Source organism: Abramis brama (assembly GCF_963993115.1).
Source record: "Abramis brama genome assembly, chromosome: 22".
In the NCBI taxonomy this organism is placed as follows: Eukaryota; Metazoa; Chordata; class Actinopteri; order Cypriniformes; family Leuciscidae; genus Abramis; species Abramis brama.
Genome location: NC_139984.1, coordinates 9,222,240 through 9,249,473, shown reverse-complemented (window position 1 = coordinate 9,249,473; position 27,234 = coordinate 9,222,240). Strand labels below are relative to the sequence as shown.

Genomic DNA, 27,234 nt, shown 5'->3' with positions numbered 1-27,234 from the left:
ACTTGTGGTTGGACACTTCAAACAAAAGCTACAAAGCCACTGCCATGTATGTGGGTCAAAGGCTGCCGGATATTGTATAGCGTGAACAGGCTTTTTGTGACTGTTTCTGTGGCTGTATAGAGGAAGTAGGTCTATCAGTCCACTTCCTATGAGTATTATCCAGAGGTGTGACCTTTGACTTATGCCTCTAGTCCAAACCACGTCATCTTTTGTCTATATGCAAAAAGAGGCAGACGAAACAGAACAATGTCTGTTCTGCCTGTGTCCGTGTGGGAGGTAGAGGGAATTCTGGGATATAGAGAGCCTTCTGTGCAAAAACGCATGTTGTGTAGGCTTACCCTCTGATGCTGGTGTTTGTATCACATTTGAATTTCTCTGAATTGAATTTTCTGCTGCTGCTTGATAGAAGTGCCCAAAAGTGCTTGGAGCCTAATTCTTCTAAAGATCCGCAAAGCCAAGGCAGATTTTCGCAAACTTATTCCTAAGTGCATTAGAGTAAATTCGACAAAGTGATGCAGAAGATACAGACCGTTATTAATCTCAGATGGACTTAAAAAAAGGACGTTGCAATAAAACAAAAAGAAGAATCAAACATCAAACTAGATCTCATGATAGGCAGCAAGGCATCAATTAAGATTATGATTCCGAACAGGAATTCTGAGCCCTATCAGTGTGTGTGTGTGTGTGTGTGTGTGTGTGTGCGCGTTAAATCAAATGACATCCTAGCAATGCCCTGAGGGAAAGAGAAGTATAAAGCGCAGCTCCCATGACGCATCCAAAGACTAAACATCCAATTTAGCCACCCAGACATCTGACTCTCTCTCTCTTTCTGCTCTTTTTAAACTATTAAGCATTTGTGGTATACAGAAAATAAAGGACGTCCAATGAGAATGCGTCTTTCTCATTCTTTCTGTCCTCATTTTCTTCCTCCCTGTTTAGTGCTCGTCTTGTGTTTTTTGCTCAGGTAAAAGAGTGTCCTCTTGTTCATTGTGCATGAGTGAAAGGGAGGCCACTCAGAGCAACAAAAGACAGAATATGGAGCTCAGGAAGCTTGACAGTATGTAAAAGAAAAACATGTCTCTAGGAAAACAGAAGGAGGGGAAGTGAGTATTGTTTCCTCCTTCCTGTGTCATTGTGAATCTGTGTGAGGAGAATGCTAAGCCAGACTGCCTTTTCATGGCTTGAGGAAGGGCAAATATTGTTGTTCTTTTCTTTTCACCAAATTTCTCTCTCAGTTTTCCACAGTTTTTCATCCATTCAAGTTGGGGTATCATATCCCCTTTCATTGTTGAGTTCGCCTCAGTCGATTGCAGAATTGACATTTCAAGAGTTTTTCTTTTTGGATCACTCTTCAAACATTTCCTTTTCAAATCCATCTTGGCACCTATTTCAAAATACACCTTTAAATGTTCAAAGCAATTTAAGCAAGCACTCAAAATCGTTCCTGTTCACATTCATATTTTCCTGTATATATTAGCTGTTATTGACGGGAGCGCGTCAAGACTTGTGTGGGAACACAGTGACTTTTGAACGGAGGGAGGTTTAAAGATTTAAAGGAATAGTTCAGACAAAACTGAAAATTTTGCCATTTACTCAAGCTCATGTCATTCCCAACCCATATGCTGTTATGTGTTGAAGAAAAAAAGGAGAATGTCTTTTGAAGAAACTTCATGTAGCTCTTTTTAATCGTTCATAGTTGCCACATCGGTTAAGCTCCAAAATTGAAAAACAAGCACCATAAAGGTAGTTCACACAACTCGTGCGCTAAATTCAAAATCTTACGTAGAAGAACACATCCAACTTCACTGGTCAACCATCAACCAATAAAACGATTTAATTCCCACCCCTGGTTCAACTTTCTCGCATCTGAATATACAAGTACACAAGTTTTGAAACAGGAAAATCACTCTAAGACTTGAAATTGCACTGCACGATTTGAGAGGTTGTAAGTGGCTACATGTGGTTGTACAGCGAAACTGAAGTGCAAAAGTAAATATGTAATAAATATCACATTTGGGTCTGTCTTTTTGTTTATTTTAATGTCATTTTGCATCTTTAATTATTTTTCTGTTACTTCACATTATTGTCTGTGTGTGAACAGATCGAAACATTCAGCTATTCACACAATAGCTTTTTTTCTGAGCAACAAACTGAAATTTAAGAGTTTGAATCATTGAGTCAGTGAGTTGAGTTGAGTCATTGAGTCACTGAGTTGAGTCATTGAGTCATTGAGTTGAGTCAATGAGTTGAGTTGAGTCAATAGCTACGTTTACATGGACACAATCGGAATGAAATCAATCCGATTGATGAATCCGAACAAGGTGTTTACATGAATGATAAATAAAGTAATCGGGTTGATGTGCGCATTTATATGTCACAAGTTTCAAATCGGATCTGATGTTTTGACATGCGCACACTGCACGAATATACAGAGTTTCGCGAGTGAAATGAGAATTTTAGAATGACGGGAAACTTATTAATATGACACTTTATTCAACAGGAAAAACAGCTCGTTCCGCGCGTCATACGTCATTACGCTAGTTAACATCATTGCACATGCGCAGTCCTTTCAGTTTCGTTTTTCAATCCGATCAAGTGTTTACATGTTCTCTCGATCGGATTACAAAAGGGATAAACCACCCCTTTCAATCCGATCGAAATTTCATTCGGATCGAGCTCAATCGGATCGATTAAGGTGTTTACATGAAGGTTTTTTAGTCCGATTGAGCCGTCAATCCGATTATAAGTGTCCATGTAAACGCAGCTAATGAGTTGAGTTGAGTCTCTGAGTTGAGTTGAGCCACTAAATTGAGTCACTGAGTTGAGTTGAGTTGAGTTGAGTTGAGTTGAGCCACTGAGTTGAGCCACTGAGTTGAGTTGAGTTGAGTTGAGTTGAGCCACTGAGTTGGGTCACTGAGTTGAGTTGAGTTGAGTTGAGCCACTGAGTTGGGTCACTGAGTTGAGTTGAGTTGAGTCACTGAGTTGAGTTGAGCCACTGAGTTGAGTTGAGCCATTGAGTTGGGTCACTGAGTTGAGTTGAGTCACTGAGCTGAGTTGAGCCATTGAGTTGAGTCACTGAGTTGAGATGAGCCATGAGTTGAGTTGAGCCATTGAGTTGTGTCACTGCGTTGAGTTGAGCCACTGAGTTGAGTTGAGCCATTGAGTTGAGTCACTGAGTTGAGTTGAGCCACTGAGTTGGGTCACTGAGTTGAGTTGAGTCACTGAGTTGAGTTGAGCCATTGAGTTGAGTCACTGAGTTGAGTTGAGTCACTGAGTTGAGTTGAGCCATTGAGTTGAGTCACTGAGTTGAGATGAGCCTTTGAGTTGAGTCACTGAGTTGAGTTGAGTCACTGAGTTGAGTTGAGCCTTTGAGTTGAGTTGAGCCACTGAGTTGAGCCACTGAGTTGAGCCACTGAGTTGAGTCACTGAGTTGAGTTGAGTCACTGAGTTGAGTTGAGCCATTGAGTTGAGTCACTGAGTTGAGATGAGCCTTTGAGTTGAGTCACTGAGTTGAGTTGAGTCACTGAGCTGAGTTGAGCCTTTGAGTTGAGTTGAGCCACTGAGTAGAGTTGAGTCACTGAGTCACTCGAGACGCTGATTATTTTCTATGAATCACAAATTAGAACTAATAGTTTATATTTGGATTACTTTTATGGTGCTTTAGTGTTTTTTTTTGTTTGTTTTTTTTTTTTTTTTTTTTTTTCATTCTTGAAGCTTAACAGTACACGGAGCCCTGCACATGACATGTGGAAGAAATAATAGATATTGTGTTTGTTGGGAATATGTTCCCATGTTTTAATTAATCATGGCCACAACTAATTTGTTCCCTCATTTTAGTTAAATCATGGCTAGGTTGTACTAATTTGTTTATTATCTTAGTTAAAATGGCCATGTTTTATTCATTTGTTCCCTTGTTTTAGTTCAATCGTGGCCATGTTGTACTAATTAATTCCCTTGTTTTAATGTATGTTATAAATAACAGCCAGCTCCGTATAACAGACACGATCACTATAATCTGTTGCTTTTAGGAAAATACCTTTTGAAGTAAGTCATGCAAGTTTGGCTTGGGGGTGAGTAAATTATTTAGATTTTAGAAGAGTTTAGGAAGAATAAGAAGAAAGTACATGAGAAGATAAAGCCTCAACCTACGTATAAGGAGAAAAAAGCAAGAGAGTGTGAGAGAGAGACGGTTATGTCTGCAGGGCCTACTTTTCTCTTTTGGGTGCACGGTTTTAACCGAAGAACAGCAGGACTAGAGCAGCAGTGTTAACGACAGAGAGCTGTTGAATGAGATCCAGAGCTTTGAAGAGGACAGCAGCACCTGAGGACGGCCTGTTTGTCTTGTGGCTTTCCACCAGAGGCTCAGGATTCACAGGACTGTGTAATGTTTACCCAAACATGTCAGCATTTAAGGTTGGAGGGTGATGAAGGGGAGGATTAGGTCTGCCAGTCTAGAGGAGGACGAGAGCATGAATGGAGCAGAAAATGCTGAAAGGCAGATATTGAGGAGTTGTAGTAGCTTAGTGGGTGGGACTGGATGGAAGTAGTTAGGAAGAGAAAGAGGTCAAACAGTCTGGAGATGACAGGGACCACCAGACAAAGATCATTTATATCCTCTGTTTGAGTGAAGAGAGTGCCTATCACAGATAGTGGTAAATTTAAGTTCTCTCACCAGCAAATGCCTACTCTCATAAAGCTTTGCGAATAAATCGATGTACTAAAAACGGTTAAAAAAATAATTCCTTTGCATTTTTCGCGTACAGACGACAACGTTCTACAGACGACAACACGTGCAAAACGATACCCATTCACACAGATCAGCGAAAACGACTAAAAACGCTGTATTATTCATGCCAGGCCAGTAGTTGGCGATGTCGAAAGAAACGAAAGAGACATTACACACCTATAGACAGAACACGTAATACATGACGTCATCGTTTTCACAAATTCCCGTTTTTGTAGTTTACACAGAGACTTTCCGTTTTCAAAAATTCACATTTTCAGGCTACCAAAACGCATAAAAAGTTTTCCATATTTAGTTGAAAATGCTGTTGTGTAAACGACCCCTGAGTCTAGCTTGTATCATGATCCCATTAAAATAAAATTAAATAAAGTAATAAAATAACATAAAAAAAACCCGTCTCAGGTTACAACTATAACCATTGTTCCCTGAGAAGGGAACGAGACGCTAAATCAATGACGCTTTGGGAACGCCTCCCAAAGCGTTATCGACGCAGCGCGAGTTCCCTCAAAAGGGAACCTTGGTCATTGGGTGAGAGAAGTTAAAAAAGAAATACTTCAAATAAAATAACCATTGGTTGTGATGTAAATTAAATAGTAGACCTTGGTTATCAAGAGAAAAGTTTTTTAAAAGCTAATAAAAATTAAATAGAAATAAATCTTAAAATACACCTTGGTCATGAAGTATTAGAAGTGAAAAAAGCAAATAAAAATGAAATAAAATGAATGTGATAGAAATTTAATATAATTTAAATAAAATGTCATAAATCGATGTAATAAATATGAATTCAATTAAATAAACCTTGGTCATGAAGTGAATAAAATAAAAATAAATAAATACTATAATAATTACACCTTTGTCATGTAGTGAGAGGAGTTAAATAAAATAAATGTGATTAAAAAAAAAAAAAAATATATATATATATATATATATGTGTATATATATATATATATATATGTATATATATATATATATATATTATATATATTTTCTATATTATATATATATATATATATATAATGTAATAAAACTGACAAAATAAAAAAAGAATCTTGGTCATTAGTTGAGAGAAGATTAGTTGAGAGAAAATATAGAAAATATATATATAATAAAGTGTGAAAAAATAAATAATTAAAATAACCATAGGTCATGAAGTTTAACTTTAACCTTGTTCATGATTTGATAGAAATTTGCTAAAATAAAAAGTAATGTAAAGCAATCAAATTCAAACCCCTTGCCATGAAGCAAGAGCGATGTGCCGTACTGAAAGCTCATTGTGCACTCAGGCGTCTCTATGTGTTCCACTGAACAAAGAGGAACCCCTATCCTCATTCTGTCTTTTAAAGGGCAACTATGATTTTTGCCTTATCGCATGTTATTTTCTGAAGCTTTAACTTCAATCCCTCCTTCCTCTCCAGGGTGGTCTCCTCTGAAGCCAGTGTAAAGACACTTTGAGAAGCTTTGGCCCCTGACCTACAGAAAAGAGTTTGTGCGTTAGTGAGTGTCCATGCAAGGGAGACAAAAAACAGGAAACGTGCCAAACAATGCTCAGATTGTTCCAGTAGTGCTAATAAATGGGTCGCTGTCATCAAGGGGTGAGAAAGACATAATATCTCTAATGAACACTCAAATAACACTCGCACCGGCCTTATCAACAAACAAAGCGGCACGAACTATAGCGCTAGCTTATCACTTTACTGTCCTTTGTGTGTGAGGTGGGAACCGTTCGCAGGAAACAATCTCTGAGCCGAGTTTAAGACTGTTGTTTTGGGTCCCTGGGTCTCTCTGATATGCCATTACGTCAACTTGGAGTGAATGATGAATTGAAGCATGGCTCCGACCTCCACACTTTGTTTCACCCGAAAAGGGCTTGAGGTTTCTCACCATGGAGACTGTATCAACTTCTCCCAAACAGCCTCTTAATCTATGCATCTGTCTCACCCACTTTTCCCCTTTTCCTTTCGTCTTTGAAAATATTCTTATGCTCCTCGGCAGGAATTTTTGCATTTGTCAAATAAAATTCCCAGAAGTTTCCTTGCTGTTCACAGTGAACTCACCCCAAAGGTTTCTCACTAATGTGGTAGGTCTGACTCAGAGATTGAAGTCATCATCATCATCCAATTCATCATCATCATCATCATTGTCAACTTCTGACACACCTTAATGTTTTTTTTTTTTCGAAACTGGAAAGTGCTGAGCGCACTTGTGACTTAGGTTTCCATCTAACTTTTAGCTTCTGCAGTGGAGATGGTGGTTTCTCACATTAGTTCTAGGCAGACTGTATACAGTAAATGCAGTTATTGTAATGGGAATAGCATGTCATGCTTTTGATGATGAGTTGGCGTGAGGCAGTAGAGATTAAAGCATACCTGTGCCAGGGTTTGGCGGAAGGAGCGAGCCCTCGAGAGCCACTTCAAAGATGGCTATTACATCTCCTCTCTGTAGCTGTGCCTCGACACGACCGGCAGAGCAGTCCAGTCATGTCTCCGGCGCTGGATTCCTGCAGCTCCTGCTTTGGTCTTTGTCCACCTCCTATATGCACTTGATGTGAATGATGTGGAAACTATTTGTGTAGGCCTGTATCAAAAAAGGTCACAGTGATTTTGCCAAATAAGACATGTTCCTGGATCAACAAATTTTGTTGATCCAACATTCTTGTCTGCAAATGTAGTCCTAACCCTATCCCTAAACCAAGTTATCCCTAAAATCAGAGGGAAATGATGGTGAATAACATTGATGTAGAAGCACCGAACACTGGTTGTAAGTCTAAACTTGACATAAACTGTAAACCTCAAATCTGATTGGTTGATTGGAAAGTTTTTCCATGCAGGATCAACAAAGATGTTGATCTGGGAACATGTTGCACATGGTGAAATCAGGTTCACAATTTAAAACAACAACAACAGCAAAAAAAACAAAAACAAACAAAAAAAAAACAGAGAAAAATAAAATTAACTTTGATCATGAAGTGAAATAAAATAGATAAAAACACACACAAAAAAAAAACAACAAAAAAAAACAAAACAATATATATATATATTAGACTCAAAGTAAAAAAAAAAAAAAAATTCCCCAATGGTAAAATGGTAACCCCCCTAAACGCTTCATGTCATATTTTGATTCAAAAACATAATGCCACAAAACTAAAAAGACCTTTACACAAAAAAAAAAAAAATGCAACCAATTGTAAAAAGTTATTAGTAAAAAAAAAAAATAATAATATATATATATATATATATATATATATATATATATATATTGCAAAATATTGCAAAAAAGTAAAACTAATTTATACTTAGTATTGACATTTTCATTAAGTCATGTTTGAGTTTTTCCCTCACATTGTTGATAAGAAATGGTTAAAAATAGTTAGAACTGGGCACATGCACAGTAGACATTTAAAAGGTTTTTCTTTTCATCATCTTGGACATCCTTATTTGTCATTGATCCAATATGCAAAGGCATAATCCTACTGTAAATTTAGCAGAAAAACTAATAAAGTTATATTAAAGTTATTCTATGGCATTGAAAAACCTTTTTTTGGAGCTGTTATTTTTAAGAGTTTACATCCAAATATATACACCATTAAAATTGGTTGAGGACATACAAGAACTTGTCTTCTAGAATAGTAAAAATATCCTGAATATAATTTCTCAGTAAGTGAGAAACATCTTTATTATTTAAGGGGTAAAAGATGTTTCTTCTTTTTGGACATCAACCCAATGGCACATAGGGTGTGTGTCATTGACCCAATATGAAATGGTATAAGACTATATTTAGCAGAAAAAACAACAATTGTTATCACTGCATATTCTATTAAATGTAACTATGATATGTCTTCTAGTACAGTAGCAGATACTGATATAGTACAGTATGTCTGATACTGTACTATAGTAGGCTACAGTAAATACTCTTGACTATCATTTCTCTGTAAATGATAAACATCTTAAAACTTTATGGGATTGGTGCGACACTGTGCTGGTAGAGTCAACACATGCCGTCTTTCTCTCTCTAGCCAGGCTTATGTCATCATGCGTCCTTAGAGGGCTAAAAATGCTTTTGTAACCTACACTTCACCTCTATCCAGAGCGTTAAAGTCATGAAAACATGGACCGCTGGTCCTATTTCACTTAATCATCCACTATATATAAAGGAGTCATTCTACAGTTGCAGTGGCAGATGCTGTCACTCACTTTAAGATCAAACAGCACTGTTCATTTACACTGTAAAACATTATATGATCAATAAGTTATGACAACATATGTTTTTGCATTGCTTTAACTAATCAAAAATAAGTTAAGCAATTGTCAACTTTTTTACAAGTTATACAAGAAAGTCAGTTTAATGTCATTTAAGTTGAAAAGACTTAAAGTTGATTGTACTTAAAAAATGTAAGGAAGCAACTTGTTTTTTACAGTGTAGAACACCAAATACCTGTTCTTATAAATGGAAAACGTATAATAACAATAATATAGTTATTTAATAAAAGCAATAAGACACTAAGGCCATGCTGTAGTCATATATCAAGGCATCTCCTCAACGTGAAAGTTTAATTTGACATATTTTTCCAATGAAAATGCCGAGGCAGCTGTAGAATGAAGTTGAAGACAAAGGCCAGAATAACATGTAAATGTATGATGAAGGGGGGAAAGCGCAGTAGAGAGAGGCAGCAGCTGTTTGAAACTAGTAAAGTCTTCATTGCATGTGTTGACGTTTACGAGTATCATCTTTCCGATGGCCGTGCATCAAAACCCCTACATGTGCAAACGGTGGGGGAAGAGATTGCGACACAGCCTCGATATATACCGTCTCCCGCAAGGCATACTTGCCGCCTTGCCTGAACACACTTAGTAATAACTGAAATAATCATCAGGAACCATGTGTTCAGCGCCTAAACATGGCTGCCAGATATTTCCTTTAGTCTCAAAACATTGTGCTTATGAGCTCTTGTGAACCGGGGCTGCGCCTATCACATCTGCCTTTCTTTAATTAAAATAGAAAAAAATTGAATAAAATAAAGAAAAGCAATATCTTTTTGATTGCAGTGGTTGCAATAAGAAGCTGCGTGTGGAGTGTGAAGAACATGACTTTCTCCGGAAAGGCAGCAGGAGATCGGTTACACCTCTTAATGTCTTAAATCAACATTGCCCTTTTGGCTGAAAAACAAAAGTCGTTTTCATTAATTGTAATTATTGCAGTAAAAACCAGCATGTGTTTGTTGAGTGTAGAAAAAAACGAAGGATTACCACATGAGGGAGCGGTTTTATATTGAAAAGAAACTGTTTTTATTATCATACACGAAAACTGAAAACATAAGCTATTGACTTTTTCATCAATTAAAAAAATAATACTAATAACTACAGATAAGTTGAAAGAGAGAGGTTGAAAGTAACAAAATTATAGCCGAAATTAATAATCGTTTTCATAGGCCACATTTACACAGAAGGTCTTGATGCCCAGTTCCGATCTGTTGACTCTATCCAATCTTTTTGACGACCAGCTTACATTTTCTTTCAAAAGTGACCCATATCCGATATCTGAGTTTACTCTATACACTTGGCAAAACAACCAAAGGTAGATGTACTAACCCGGAAAAGCTCAGGTTAGTGATAATACAAGCTTTTGCTTTCCGCATCATCTTTAAAGGGCAGAGAAACATTGGGTTGAGCCTTCGTCCTCCATTGTGCCTTTGAAAAGAGTCATGTGATCGCGGCTGGTGTCCTCCTGAGATGACATCATTCGCAAGCGTCGCTTTTTCAATGACGTACGACACGCATTGACAGGGGAATATCCGATCTGTCCGCTTACATGGCAGACGCAAATCCACGTGTCCGATTCATATCAGATTTATTTCCACACGTGAATGAGGCCTGAAACCGATCTGAGAATATCTGAATCAATGCGCTTTTTTACTGCTTACACAATCGTGGGTCATATCTGATCTGTGCCCCGTGGGAGGAAAAAATCGGAATTGGGTCACTCCAGTTTAATCTGTTTAGAAGACAGCCCACCTGCAGATGGCGATATAGTCTGTGATGCAAGTAAGGTTGCTAATTAGCTAATACATTTTTGCTGCATGTTTTTTTTTTTTTTTTTTACACAAACTCTGGAAAAAACCACTAAAATTAAAGAGCAGGTGATAAATCCTTATGGAAGCTTGTTTCCGCCACAGAATAAAACATTTTAAAAGATAATTGCAACTTTTTATCTCACAATTGCGTGTATAAAGTCGCATTTCGGACTTTTTTCTCAAAATTGCGACTTTATATCACCCAATTCTGACTTAGTCCAGTTCAAAGGAAAAAAAGACTGACTTATAAACTCACAATTCTGACTTTATAACACGCAATTGCGACTTTATATCATGCTATTCTGACTTTATATCTCCCAATTGCATGTTATAAAGTCAGAATTGAGAGATATAAACATGCAATTCTGAGAAAAAAGTCAGAATTTTGAGTTTATTTCTAGCAATTCTGACTTAAAACTCGTAATTGCGGCTTTATATCAGATGTAATGTACATGCGAGATGTAAACTCGCAAATGTGAGAAAAAAAGTTTCAATTCCCTTTTTATTTTTCATTCTGTGGCGGAAACAAGCTTCCATAAATACTTGATCCACTTGTCTTACAAAAAGTTGTTATATCCCATTATCCTCAGTTATCCTCAGATTTTAGCGCGCAGGTTATGCTGTGGTTTGCGGCCTGTTTTACACAGCTATAAATCCTTTTTTTCTGATATGGATTTAATATTCTGGTTAGTTCCCTGTAGCTGCTGTAGGCTAGCCGTCAACACCTTGATGGCAAACGCTCATTAAGTCATAAATACCAGCTCATGTGTGCGATATTGGGAGCAGTTCAAAACCCATACATTCCCTCCAGTTTAACAGGTTTGTGTTGACTGCATTCCATGCCACCATGTCAGTGGAAAACAGTGGTGGTCAGGTCAACTCATTTCTGTGAGTGAAGTTTTCCAGGCCTCATCTACAGCAAATTAGCTTTTCACCTTGTCATGGTTGACACACTGACAAAACAAATAAACAGCAAAGTATCAAAGTCTCTGTGATGAATATTTTCAGACTTTTTCAGTTTATCTTCTCAAGCCTGGTGGTCTACGGTTATGAGAAGCTGCCCTTTTGGCTGTTCCAGACCTCCAGGGACAACAAATGAAGTAATGTTGCAATTTGGTTGCATCAATGTCGACTCGACATTGCCTAAATGAAAACCTCAGTTCAAGCTCAGATGTTCAAGGTCTTCGCAGGAAAAGCACTCCAGACGATTCCTGATTCTTCTTAGCGCTACACCAACACCGCAGCTCTGTAACACTTCTGGAGTGGCTCAACCCTTGGCTTGAATAATTTATTGCACCTGTAGGTTGAGTGACACCATTGAGATCCATCAGACTGTGTCTAAAAAAAATGCTGCCTGTCTTTGGTGTCCCTCAATCTTGTGTGGTCGGTTGTTTGAAAGAATAGCAATGGCATCTGACAGAGCAGTTAAAAGAAGTCAATGAATTCATTGATTTTCATTTTCTTCCACTGAGAAATAAGTCCTGTAGTTACTAAATATTTGGACAGTTATGTCTAAAGCTCATGAGAATGTGTTCTAGATCATCAGATATGGAATTAAGGTATTAATGTGCACCCTTTAGGGGTAGAAAAGGTACAAAGTGTACAGTCCCAGTGAAAAGCTAAACTAGGATGTTGAAGGCAGGACACAAGGAGTCCTGATATAAGGAAATTTCACACTTTCAACTCTTTCCCCACCAGTGTTTAAAAAAAAGAGATTTTATTCTAGCATTCATGCATTCTTTTTTTATTAACCCTTGAATGTGGGTAAATTTAATTAAAGCTTCACAGTCCTAGAGCTCATCCTGGGTCGACATTTCATTCAGTAGTTTTGATTTATATGCTGTTTAATATTTGATGATCGTGTTATTTTACATGTGCGTAGGCAATGCTTGTTTCTGCATCTTCTTCGCATGTGTTTTGATCAGGAGATTCTGTACTTTTTCAGAAGATGCATAATAGCGCCCTCTACCGTATAAGAGTGAAAACATGGATTGGTGGAAGATCCTGGCTCTTCACAGTTTTGTAACGGCATTGAATAGTGTTCAAGTTTTTGAAGCTCCAAAAACACATCCATCCATCATAAAAGTAATCGATACGACTCCAGTGGGGTTAATAAAGGCCTTTTGAAGTGAAGCCATGGGTTTTTGTAAGAAAAATATCCATATTTAAAACTTTATAAACTATAATCCATGGCTTCCGGCAACGACTGTACGTGCGTGCAGGAAAGAGTCGAGTTCAGACGGAAGGGTGACCTCTGACCCAACATATGACGCAGCTATTCTACAACATTTTTCTTTACAACTTCTTGTTTTAGACTTCTAATTCATGACCGGTGTTTTGTTTTGTCCTCTGCACTTCGGCGTTCATCAATACGTCATGCGTTGGGTCAGAAGTCACTCTTCTGTCTGAACTAGACTCGCGTACGGCCGTTACCGGAAGCCAGTGATTACGGTTTATAAAGTTATAAATATAGATATTTTTCTTTCAAAAATGCACCGCTGCGCTTCAGAAGGCCATTATAAACCCATGGAGTCGTATGGAGTACTTTTATGATGGAGGGATGCGCTTTTTGGAGCTTCAAAAACTCGGGCTCTTTTCGCTCCCATTATAAAGCTTGGAAGAGCCAGGATATTAATTAATATAACTCAGATTGTGTTTGGCTGAAAGAATAAAGTCATTTCTAACCCTTTATGATTTCAGAACACACTGTGATGGGTAAAGTATGAGGGTAAGCATCAATACAGTATATATATATATACCTGACTCCGAAATGTCTTTTGATGGAGTAGGTCAAATTTAAAAGAGAAAAAATATAAGATGATCAGGATGGTCTGATTAGGTGGAAGGCAGAAAACATCTGGAACACAACTACTCGCACACACTTACTGCAAACCAGAGAGGAAATTACATCCGTTGAACAATAATTCAGAGTGGAAAGTTTTTTCCTCTTTTATTGTTTTTTTTTCCTCTCTCCACTCTTCCTCTCTGATGGATGGTAAAACGTGCAGGTGTGGGTTTTCTTTGATATGCGAGTCCACATGTTTCATTCGGAAGGGTCTTGGCAGCCTTCGGGAGAAATCGTCAAAGCCAGAGCCTCTCATCAGCGGACCCAGAGATCGTCCAGGTCTCTGACTGAAGGTGTTGTTTAGATCGAGCAAGGTCTATAATCAACTCTATTGATTAGCTGTAATTGGCACAGCTGATAAAGACATCGGATCAGTCTGCTCTCATTGGGTTCGGGCAGTGCACAAAGTCACCACACTAACTCTGGCTCTGGAGTCCATTAATTAATCGAAAGGGAAATTGAGAGAGGCATCTGTAATAATAATAATAGAAAGAAAAAAGCAACACAAAGCCAGATTTCACATGTTGTAATCAAGGGTTGTATTGTTGCTCTGTTTTTGAAGCCAGCCAACTGATGTAGGCGGTATTTGAAATGCGAGATCTACTGTGTTGGATTACTCATAATTACTCTAGGAGCAAAATCAATATTGTGCCATTTTTCATCTTGATTGCGCTTAATGCTTAATGAATATCGCTAGAACGGAAATCAATGATCACGACGAAGCTCCAGTTATGGCCAAAAAGTTAAATATGCGGCTGTGGAGCCTATTATGTTACATTAATGAACTCATAAACTAATCACGCATAAACTCATAAACTAAATATCAGGATTTCTATGACACACGTAGACCTAGATTAAACAAATGAGAAGTTTATGGCTGGTGGGTCATGATCCAAAATGAGTCACAGTTCTGATCTGACACAGCAGGAAAAAACAATGATAGACTTATATAAATAATGCAATAAAACTAACTACATAATCATGCATAGTTTAGTTATAAAACACTTTTAAAAGGGAGGAGAAAACAAATTCACAAAATTCATATGTTTCTTGATTATTGGGCCAGTATTAATTGGCGGTTTTCCTATTTTGTTACATATTGCTAAAAGTTTAAAAGTTTGGGGTCAGTAATAATATTTTTTAAAGAAATTAATACTTTTATTATAACTAAAATAATACTAATACTCTGCAATTACACAATCAATTTATCAAAAGTGACAGTAAATACATTTACAATATAACAAAAGATTTCTATTTTTCAAATAAATGCTTTGAACTTTCTATTCATCAAAGAATCCTTATCACGGTTTCCACAAAAACTGTTTTCAACATTGATAATAATAAGAAGAAATGTTTCTTCATCATCAAATCATCATATTAGGGTGTGTTCGACATCGGCTGCTGCTGGATGCAACCGATCGGCGAGAGTAGCCGCATGCAGACGGGGAGGAGCTGCAAACGGAGACGTGAAGTCGGACACTTTCTGGTTCCCGTAGTGACCGCTCACGTGGTGTTTGCATACTTTGCCACAGCTGCAGTGAAATAAATGCAATATTTGCCAAATAATGCACAGATATTTCAGAGACATTTTCATTCAATACTTTATGTACTGCTTCATCCAGCGTCTGTTTGAACAAGAATAAAGTTCAACATAAGCTACTATCAATGAAGTGGAGTCTACGTTTTTTAAGCAGTTTTAATTTTATAAACATGACACAATATAACATGACAACGACATGAAAAGAGTGTTCACTGTTATAATAAACTGATTTGAGAGCTTTAGAGGAACTAAAGGTGTTCGAATAAACACGAAACACACGTGATCGTTGTCATGCGGTGAATCCGGCCAATCGTGGAACAGCTGTGTCGTCATCAGCCCTCCTGCAGCCCAGTGCAGCCGCTCTTGAGAAGCTGCGCTGGCTGAGTTCTCCGGCTACTCTCGAATTGCTCTCGCGGTACTTTGATGGCACACGTCACAGTCACGTGGCGTCGGCGCTGCATCAAGTCGGACAAAATTTCTAACCGGCATGCACTGCTTCAAGTCAGCCGCCGATCGGTCTGCGCAGAGCTGCATGAAGTCGAACAAGCCTAATGATTTCTGAAGGATCATGTGACTCTGAAGACTGGAGTAATGATGCTGAAAACTGCATAACTGATATCATTGCCATTGACCCTCTGTTTCTCTCTCTTTTTTATTGTAGGGATCTCAGTATGAACAACATCAGTGAGATTCAGCCCAACGCTTTCCACAACCTGCACTTCCTCAGTGAACTGTAAGTACATCTGAATGGCATTTGAACCTGGACGACAGCATATTTCAGTTGCGTTCACCTCTATGCTGTGACAAAACGGTGTAGGCTACAAAAAAAAATCCCGCTGATGAGTGGTTATTTATGTGAAGTGCTTCAGTGAAGGTTAAGTTGGAGGATGACGCAATTCCAGATGTGTTATACAAGACCTAGATACCATAAGCACGAATAAATAAATAAATGAAATCATCAGCTTGGGTGATAATGACCTTAGCATGCGTTGTGTATTTGGGTAGTTGACTTACAGTATAACATGTTGATTAACTTTATCTCTGTTAAAAGTATATTCATATTAATTTATTACCCCCTTTTTTTTTTACCAACATTAAAATTAATATAAGGGATGGACCATTTCAATTCACTAGTATTTTATACTTGAAAAAAAACTTTAAATTTCTATATACACTCTATGCATGCTGTATACACACTGTTCTTACATTTTTTCTTGCCCCATTATTTCTTGTTTGAAGCAGAAACATTTTTATAGCAGTTTAAATGAATGTTCTATGTGTTTTAAGTATAAATATTGAATATAGTGTCTCAATAATAAATAGAAAAAGTTACGTGAAAATGTATAAAAACCTAAAATAGTATAGCATTTAACACTGCAGGATGTCAACTACTCATATATATTGGGTCTTCATCGCACCAATTTTGATATTATTGTGGGCAAAAATGTTAATTCTTCATGTGTCAGAAAGAAATGCTCTCTTCAAAGCTCAAAGATGCTACAGTACTTCCTTCAGTAATTCATCAGAGCCACATAAAAGATCAAACATATTTTATACCAACATCCAGCATGTACATACTCTGTCTAGACCTTTACATGTCAGACATCAATCAAAATAAGTAAACTAAAGCCAATATAGCATGTCTGCTCACACTTTTCCCCCTGAAGGACCAATTAGCTCAGGTGAGCCCTAGCGTAACCCCTGTGAGAGTCTCTGGAGAGCGTTAACACTGCAATGAAAAGCACCTGGCCGTCGCGGCAGCTCGCACATGTTCCCGTCAGCAGGAGCGGGAGCGGGAGCAGGTCTGCGGAGCAGCTGGGAGTCGGGACACCTGACTGACACTAACAGGATGGATTGGGAATGCCCAGAGCTGTCAGAAAGTGTTGGGGAACATGCAGACGGCAGGAGGCCTGCAGGAAATGTAACATTTTTCTAGGAGTCAATATTTATGGCGTGGCTGTCAAAGCAAATGGGCAATTTCTCATTACACTTCACTAAATTAGTTCTTACTTCCCTGGGAATAGCGTGCTGTTGCTACATTTCAAACAAACAGGTTGATGTAGAGGAAGATGTCGAAGCTTCAACAGAATAGCAATCCTGAGTCCTAACCCCTCTGTTCAACTAACTAACTAACTAACTAACTAAGGCTAGGTGCTGCCAATTACCTTCCGATACACATCGTAATATGTCATCATGAGCCAATACATCAAGACGCATCACCATTATATTGTGACTGAAACTGCACTTCACTATTTTTCTCAGTGTCTCAAAGAATGGGTATATGTAATCTTCCTGATTCTGCGTTAATTGAACTTCAGGAAATTCTATGAATTCACACATGAATGTAATTCATCAATAATAATAAAAATAAATAAATAAATAAAACATTTAAAATATCAGTACAATGATCTTATTACATAACAGGATTAAAATAGTAATGATAATTCAGTAGGTAACAAACAAACGAATGAATGAATGAATGAATGAACGATTGATTGATTGTAATATTGTATCACAATATATGATATATGTTTTATAGAAGGTTTTATTGAGATACAATCTCTCTTTTACCAGTGAGTCCAAAAACAAACAAAAAGAAATTAATATACAAACACAAAGAAAAAGCCACATGATAAACAAACACAAAAACACACTAGAATCAAGGAATAAAAAAACAAATGCAGACACACCTACACATAATACATTAAAAAATATATATATATATATATATATATATATCAGATCAATAGATCAATATCTAAAGTGTTGATGCAATATTGTGAGAAAAAGAATTGGGACATATACGGCTGTAACGCCTCAAGCGATGCTTGGCTGATATACTGGAAGCGTATTAACATTGTACACCTCATTAAATTCATCTCAGTTTTATTTTGACTGTATTTATTGTTAAGGAATATAATAGACTCCTTTGTTCCTATTCAGTAACTGCTTTATTAACAGCAAGAAACTCCCAGAGACAGTTTGACTGAAAACACATTACAGCGGTATTAGCGTGAGATAAATTTCAAGCTTAGCTCTCTTTGATGTGCTGCTGGGAATGATGAATTTGTGTGTTTTTACCCTTTCTGGTACTCATTTACACCCCTAGGCACCGCACTTTGCAGAGTAATTTCACAAGTCTAAATTACAATTCTGAGGATCATCTGTAAAGTTCTGTAGCCTATGCCCCGGGGACGACGGCGGCTCTTTGGGAGTTCTCGCTTTTTCTTTTAGTCTATGTTACACCTTAAGCTGCCCACAAAGAATCGAATGATTAATTGGAACAATCATATGTGATAAAATGCATATGATGAGAGAATACAGACAAGTCTTTATGGTTATGGTCCAGAGAGGCGGATCTGACCCGACCCAAACGCTATCCCTCCACATCCTGTGTTTGAGTTATGCGGTGCGTGTCTACTTCAATCAGAGTTCAGACTGAGCCATCAGTATCTACTTGTTCACTTTTGTAACACTATAACCCACCAAAGTCCCTCAGCATTACATAAACTTCTCCCATGACCTGCGACTGTCAGATTCTGGCTGCTGTCCTATCAACTGCAAGGTCATCTGCGAGTGTGGAAGGGGGAAGAGGAAGTCTTGTTGTGCGCCTTTGGGACAGATGAAATGCAATCTGAGCCGAGCATGTCCTTTTTACTTCCTAAACCCCACCTTTTGACTTCTGCTCTACCTCACCTTCTTTAGAGTTGATGATTTTCTGAGTTCCGTTCCAAAAGCTAGTGAGCTTTGTATACTGTCTACATGCTGTAGCAAATATTGGGCCAGATTTACTAACATCTTGCGCCAGAGCAAACCCTCTTTTGGCATTAAAGAACTACTGTCAGGAATTACTAAAGACACGCAGTGAAAATTAGCACTGGAAAAGTGTAGACAGGGTTATTTTTGCGCCTCAACTTATTGCATATGATCTTGGCGGAATAGTTCTGCTACATGTAGGTGTAAGGTGGTGACCCGAGGCGTGTAGGTGTAAATAGATTTTCTGCACAACAAAAATTTAATCTTTGATGACTGATTAAGTGCAATTTACCTTTATTCCACAAGGTGTCAGTGTCTGATACACAATGATAAAATGACGTTTCCCTCATAGTTACTGCAGGCAGAAAAACAAAAGAATAGGAAGAATCATCAGAAAAGCTTAAAATGGCTCAGTGATTTACTGCAGAGCAAGTACTGAACGCAATCAAATATTAGTGTCTCTGTCACTTGATGATGGATCTGGAGAAGAAGCTGTCAGCGATCAAAATATTGATTTTGAAGATGTTATTGAAGAATTATATGTTTGAGATCGCGAATATGAGCCAGATGTTGAATGTAATTTGAAATGAGCTCTGACGAAGACAGTGATGATGGTATAAAACATCTGCTCAAACTGAACCCTTCCAAGCCCCGAAAGGTAACAAAATATACTTTATTTTATCCTTCTGTAATTGTTACTCTAATATCAGGAGAGTTTTATATTATCACGACAGGTAGAGATCCATCCATGTTAGATATTTACTAATGATATAAAGTAGCACAAATATATTAGAAGGCTTAAGAAAAGGAGGATGGCTGTGAGACAGGAATTCCAGTCCTTTAGTATTAAGTAAAAAGTAGAAAAAAGTATAACCTTGATTACAGAAATACCTCGTACCTATTTCATAAACTTAATCATGATTTGCCCAGCTGACAAAAATGCAGTTTAAACCAGCCTAAAGTGGTTTACCTGGCCTTAGTCGTTTAGCTGGTTTCCCAACCTGATAAGTGTCCAAAACCCCTCTTAAACAATCAAAACAGACCAGCATAACCACTTGGAAGACCAGCTAATCTTCATGTGCTGGTAGCAGTGAAGTACAAGCTTCTTTCTCAGGCTTCATCCGTGACTGACATGTCAGCAATGTTAAGAAGAGAGCACTCCGATGCTAAAGACCTGGAATTCCTGTCTCACACCCGTCCTCCTGTTTTCTTAAGTCTTCTAATCTTCCTCATCCTGTGTGAGACTCAAGGCCACGGCCAGCTCCCCTCTCCCACCTTTCGTTCTGTGTCTGTAATGGCTCTCAGCTGAAATCACAGTTCATGGCTCCTTCGTCATCAACCAAACAAACCCCGGCCAGATTGCTCTGTTGCTTTATTATTGCAAGCTGATGCTGAGCCATTAGAAGGCTAAAGGTATCTTCATCTCACTGCAGTCCACAGGACACTGCTCATGGGGTTTAATGGGTGCATTGTTGCCCCATTTGAGAACGGTTAATCCCTCATGCGAAGGCCATTAATCAGCATCTCTGACGGCATTACGGCTGGCTGGAAAATCTGCTGATGTTTGCTTTACTAATTGCGATTTGTAGCGAGCGGGAAGCTCTCACGTTCTCTCGAGTGAAGGTTAACTGGACACACTGTCAGAAAATGCATGAGAACTGTTTCCTGGTAGGTTCAAGAGGAGGATCGGGAAAGCAAATGGAAATATTTGAGTATGCACAGAAATTCTTATGACTATTAAACCCTGTTTCCACGGAAGCGCTTTTCACGTGGATGGTGTATTTTTCCAATTATTTTGAATGGAAGCGCCGCGTGTTTAAAACGACACGAGGCACTGAGTGTCTTTTTACTGGTCGCGAGGGTTGAAGAATGTTCAACTTTGGGTAAAACTCAGCGCTCATCACTGTCACTTTTTACCCAGCCGTCCAATCACAGTGGAGGAGGGGCGGGACAATTACCACACTGACCAACCATCATATTTTGCTTGTTCAGCGTCAACAGATGACAACAAGAAGCATAATAACGGTACAGAATAATGAGAAAACAGCAGTTAAGAAAGCATCAGATCATAGAGATGTGGATCACGTTACTTTTATATAGCACTTTGTAAAATATTTAGCTTTAAAGCTATCAGCTTTACAGTATTAAACATGAGAAAAGTGTCAGTGTTGCTTCCACATAGAATTACAAGTTCATTTTCTCCTATACAGCAGCTCTCCAGTGTGTTTATGTTTTCACTCACGGACGTCAGACCTTGACGGACTGAACAAAAGAAAGGAACCGGAGAAGATTTCCTTGTCAAAGAAGGCGGAGCCTCAGTGCACACCTACCTAATACGCAATCACCATGGACCAATGGTAGTTTGAAGGTGTTTAACAGTTTAACAGCTTGGGGGAGCTCTTTCTCCTGGGGAACTCCTGAAACAAACTTCGTTTTGACCAGATTTTGTTCAAAATTACGTCATACCAGTTTGTTCTTCGCTTGAGGTATGTCAGGGCCTTAAAAGTGGATACCTGGCCCTTAGTGGCACCCTGGTGAGGCGAGACCCTTAGAGCCTAATCCAGCATAGGACTTCCATGATGAAATGATGCTGGAGCGCACCAGGTTGTGATGACCCATAAGCCCTTCTCTCGCAGGCCCTCTCTGACGTGTACCCAACTAAGCCTCAGCATCTGATGTTTTCTTTACAAATGCTTGTGCAAATCAATGAAAATGTGATGAATGCCGCTCTTTCTCTCTACCTCTCCTCTGTTCTCTGGGGCCAAATTTTGAGATGAAAGCCTTGAAAGGTATCATATGAGGAAAAAGACCAGCTGCGATTTTAATGTAACCCCCTCAATAGATGTAACCCTGCTTTGGTCCCCATCTCCGATTTTATGACAAGAAGCCAAAAAAACAAAATATAGAGCTCTGGCAGACTTCAGCCTTGGAGGAGCGCAAAAGGTTTTGTTGGTCTCCACTGTCCACTTTCATATCGTAACATTTTATGAGACATACTTGTTGCTTTGTGTTGCTTCCAGTGAGGACGTGACTGCCATGGAGAGGATTTTAATGGTGTTTTGACCCTTTTGAGGACAGAATAACAATGAAGCATGAATGAAAACACTAACACATGGACACAGACAGACAGAGGTAAAAACAAACAGACAGAAAGAGATAGATAGATAGATAGATAGATAGATAGATAGATAGATAGATAGATAGATAGATAGATAGATAGATAGATAGATAGATAGATAGATAGATAACAATTACTTATTTTGTTTTGAATTTTGATGATTTTCATGTGGAACAGCAATAAACACAAAGGCCTAAACTTGGCTTCATGAATGAGTGAACAACCTTCGTGAGGACACAAACAGTAGTGCAACTGTGATCCAAGTGCAGAAATCATTGGTACATCATAGTTTACGATACAAGGGGAGGTAAATCACAGTGTAGCGTAATTGTCCAAGAAATACAGAGGGGTCCTCAGCAAATTTACTAAACACAAACCACAGCAAAAACACACAAATCACGTCTTGACAATGTTTGGAATTCACATCTGTTTGGTGTATGTTTATACATGTAATTTGTGTATTTTCACACAAAAAATTGTGTTTACATTTGAGCTGCAGCGAAAATCTAGGTAACGAGAAACAGTTTGAGACGGATAAATCTTTTTCCGAACTGTGGTATGTGTGGAGAGGAAGGTAGATTTGCTTTTAAAGGGATAGTTCATCCAAAAAAATACAATTCTGTCATTATTCGCTCACCATCATGTCACTTAAACCTATATGACTTTCTTCCTTCTGTGGAAGTAATTTGTCACCAAAACCAACATTCTTCAACGTATCTTCTTTTGGGTTCCACAGAATAAATAAGGTCATATGGGTTTGAAACAAAGAGAACAGGACAAAGTAAAAAAAAATTAACATTATTTTTAAGCTCTAAATATATTTTCATGCTACGCTTTACTCAACATTTACGGAAAATAACAATTCCAAATTCAGATACACTGTAAAAAAAAAAAGTTGTTGCCTTAAATTTTTAAGTACAATCAACTTGGATGTTTCAGTCATTTCAACTTAAATTACATTAAACTGACTTAAAAAAAAAATGGTTGAATCTTGTATAACTTATAAAAAAAGTTGAAAATTGCTTAACTTATTTTGATGAGTTAAAGCAATGTAAAAACAAATTTTGTCTTATTATCATATAATTTTTACAGAAAGATACTGTAGACAGACAGGTATATAGAGAGACAGACAGACTCTAAAATCAATATTTCCATGCCACGCTTTAAAGGGGTCCTATAATGCATAAAAAAGTCTCTGATGTCCCCAGAGTGTGTATGTGAGGCTATAGCTCAAAATAAAATGTTTTTTATAGCATGTTAAAATTGTCACTTTTTGAGGGTGAGCAAAAACATGTTTGAGTGTGTGTCTCTTTAAATGCAAATGAGCTGCTGCTCCCTGCACAGGGGGTGGAGCTTCAAGAACTCGTGCATCTTCAAATTCCTCACACAGACACACACTGAAATTTTCAAAAACTGTTTAGCCTTTTATGTTCAAACCAGAGTTGGACAAAGACTTGAGAAGAAGTGACAACATGTAGAATGCAACAGAACATTTCTGAATGGTTAGTTGATGAATTTATGTAGCTGATGTGGAGTTAACTATCTTCTAGTCATTGATTAGCATATTATGTCTTGATAATTTATAAATCACGTTCCCGGGGGTAGGTAAATCATAGGGTTGGTGATGTCACTAACCCGGGAGGAATGTTGTGTAATCCCTACCAGCCGTTTGTTGTAGTCCTTAAAAAGCGATTTCTGTAAAATAATATCTCCCTTTGCTTTGAACTTTGCAACTCATAACTTTGCAGATGTTGTTTATGCTCAAACAGCAACATTACACACTAACTAAAGTTAGAAAAGTGAAATCATAATCAACCACCCCGTTAATCTACATTTACAACATAACATCATTCCAAATACAGCTTAGTTAGAAAAGTCAGAAAGCTATAAAACTGTCAAAATCTACAAACCAAAATTGTAATCTTCATTAAAGCTGTTTAAGTTACACATTTTTACAAATTGGCTGTGTGTTAGAACAAAAACACCCCTCTCTCTTTAAGGATGCAGTCCCATGACCTAAAGGAGGTGGTAGTGGATCATTTTGATTGACAGCTGTCAGAGCAGGTGACAGCACTGGAGTCACCTACCGCAGAGTTCTGGATGCTTTTCCCACTCTATCCTGCCATAATAAACCGGCAGCCCAACTCATATGGAGCAAATTACACAGCCCGTGTTGCTATATCCATCAAACACAACCCCCAACACACACACGCACATGAACATATGCATGGACTCAGTGTAGTAATTTGTAACATGTCTTGTTCAATGTGATGGTCGTCAGATCAATGTGAAGTGATCATAGAGATGAGCTGTACACTCCACACAGACACGCACTTATGAAAAGAGAGAACCACACACAGAGAAATGAGCTGCTGTCTTCAGATCAGAGGAAGCTTCTGCCGAGCAGATGAGCAAATACAGACGCCCGATCATATATATTCAGCATGAAGGCCGATGACATGCGTTTAAAATAACACCTTGCGCAAAACGTAAAAAATGACACTGTCTGCTTTACACAGCAGTAAGATAAACAGCAGGCTGCCACAAAATAAATCAAAGTCCTGCTATTAGCTAGAAAGTATAACTTCAGGAATCTTTTTAAAGCGAATGGTAGATCTCCTTACACACATCAAAGGAAAACTTCTTGTGAATATAAATAGGTCCTTTAAAACACACCTAGCAGACACGCAGAACGAAACATGTTGTGGCAGAGCTCGGCGCACAGCCAAAACTGCCACTACTGTATTTAGAGATCTTACAACCTAGATTTCACTTGTTTCCTTTGAAACATTTAATTCCTTCTTTTTTTCTTTTTTTTTTTATCTTTTTATGAAGAATCATGTTTATGGCCACATAACTAGAGAAGGTGGAACTTGTTTCCTCAAATTTCATAAATGATATAACTTTTTACTGGAGCCAAATTATTACATTTACACATTTGGAAGATGCTTATCCCAAGAGACTTACATTGCATTTGTATATATTTTGCAGCTCAGGCTCAAATGTAAAAAAAAAAAGAAAAAGGACATTTATGCAAAATGTTATTATGTTGCTTCTTGCTCATTTCACAACTCTTTCAAAGTGAAATAATAGTGGAATAAAGTTTTTGGGCCCTATCATACACCTGGCGCAATGCGGCGTGACTTAAGTGTTTTTTGCTAGTTTCAGCCTGACGCAGTTGTTTAAATAGCAAATGCATTTGCACCCATTTGTGCACCCATGAAAACGATTTTTTGTGCTGGTCTGAAAACGAGGTGTGTTCAGGCGCATTGTTGGTGTGTTGCTATTTTGAGGCAACTGAAATAGACTGAGCCATTGACCAACTGAAACCTGGTCTAAAATCAATGGTGCAATATATATATTTTTTTGTTATTTATTAAAACACACCCATTACTCATTAAGAGAGTAAGGACAACCCTTTTAGACCATGCGCCGGGTGCACCGACCATTTTTCCCATCGTTAAACTAGCAAAAGTGGATTCGGAAAAACCCTAAGTGCACTTGTGCCGTGTGCTTTAGACCATCTTTAGACCTTTATCTGAGATGCACGTGAATCTGGTAATGATTTACATTGATCCTAATTGAAAAGATGAAGAGGTTACTGCTCTTATACGTTTGAAAAGAACTAAACCCTAGACAATATTGTTAACAAAAGCAAACGTGAGAGATGCCACTTTAGCTGCTTCTACAAGTCTTTGAGCTCTTTTATCGTGACTTATGTTTCACGGGAATCGTACCCGACCAGGTGAGCTACTGAGCAAGTTTACCATACCAGAAAAGCCACACATATGGAGCTGATGGAGTGATGCAAATGTCCAAATGTATTAGTTGATAAATTATGCACTAGGGTAATAGTGTTTTGAGGTTATATCATAGTATTGTGCAGGGAACTGCTTGAAAATGTCTTTATTAATCGATAATCTTCCCCTGTAAAGTTGGTGTTGGTGTTTTACTGCCTCTAGTATTATCTTCAGCTGGTAAGTGAATTGTATGAATAGGTACGTTTTTGGCATTATATAGGTAGAGGCACATTTTCCCAATGAGCCTAGATTGATATTTTATCAATTTCTGCATTCCTAGTGATTTAAAACCACAAAACTGGTATCTGCTAGCATCTTGCGCTAATGTTTGAGCTTCATGGTGAAATATACAGAATCAGTCAGACGTTTGGACACACCTTTTGTACTACTGTTAGGTCTCTGACACAGTAATGGCAAGAAACGCATTATCTTTAATAAGATATTTACCCCGAGGATTGTTACTAACCATACTGAGGAGTGTTTAACGCATCTCTATGGTCACTGTGCAGATCAAGCTAAATAAATAACTAGACTGGAGGTTTCCACCCACCTACTTTCTGCAGATGATCTCCTGGGGCGCACCACTCCCCTCTCTCTTTTAAAGCCCTTCTTTTCAATCTCTCATTGATCTTTAATCCCTGTCATTAAGGATTCATTTAACACTTGTGAGTGAAGCGTGATTAAACCATCTTTAGAGTTCTGGGTTTGTCTTATATCCTGTAATTAATGAAGGATAATTGGAGTGAGTGCAGACCGGAGGACAGAGAAGCTTACAGTCGTCAAAACATATTTTATGTTACAATTAAAGCACATCTGCTTTAATAACTGAGCTTAATATCAGACTGTACTGTATACCTATCCTTTATTTGGAGCCTTTCCACAATACTGTGATGACATGACATCATTTTTATTATACATTTTATAATGACTTTAAGGGCCAGATTTACAAAATAATTTAGCGTGAGATAAATAGAAGCGCAGATGGGAGTGGAAAGTCCTGTGTTTGATCTACTGACAACACGCAAATTAAGGAACACAGACGCAGCCGGATTATTTCCATAATGACCAATGCAATCTACCAAGAAGCGCAAATTAAGCATCTGGTTTAAGGGTACATTTACACGGGATCATGTCTATGTTCCCACAGCCCTATGTTCCCACAAATGGCCTACCCCTGACCCCACCCCTAAACCTACCCGTAACTGAGGTTTAGACAAATCGTAAAAAAAAAAATCTTAGAAATGTGGGAACATAGGGCCGTGGGAACATAGGGCTGACCCCGTTTACACGACAATGATAGGCTTAAAACTGAGAAGTTTTTCCTTTGAGTTTTTCCGCGTACAGATGACACCATTGTCAAAACG

At 38.1% G+C, this 27,234-nt stretch overlaps 1 protein-coding gene across 1 annotated transcript in view; it reads left to right on the top strand.

Annotated features, from left to right (window-relative positions):
• lgr6 (leucine-rich repeat containing G protein-coupled receptor 6) overlaps positions 1 to 27,234 on the top strand; it is an 84,638-nt gene that overhangs the window by 19,807 nt on the left and 37,597 nt on the right. Inside the window, exon 2 of the mRNA XM_084099220.1 lies at positions 15,858 to 15,929. Coding sequence (XP_083955346.1) covers positions 15,858 to 15,929 — 72 coding nt within the window. The remainder of the gene's footprint in view (positions 1 to 15,857; positions 15,930 to 27,234) is intronic.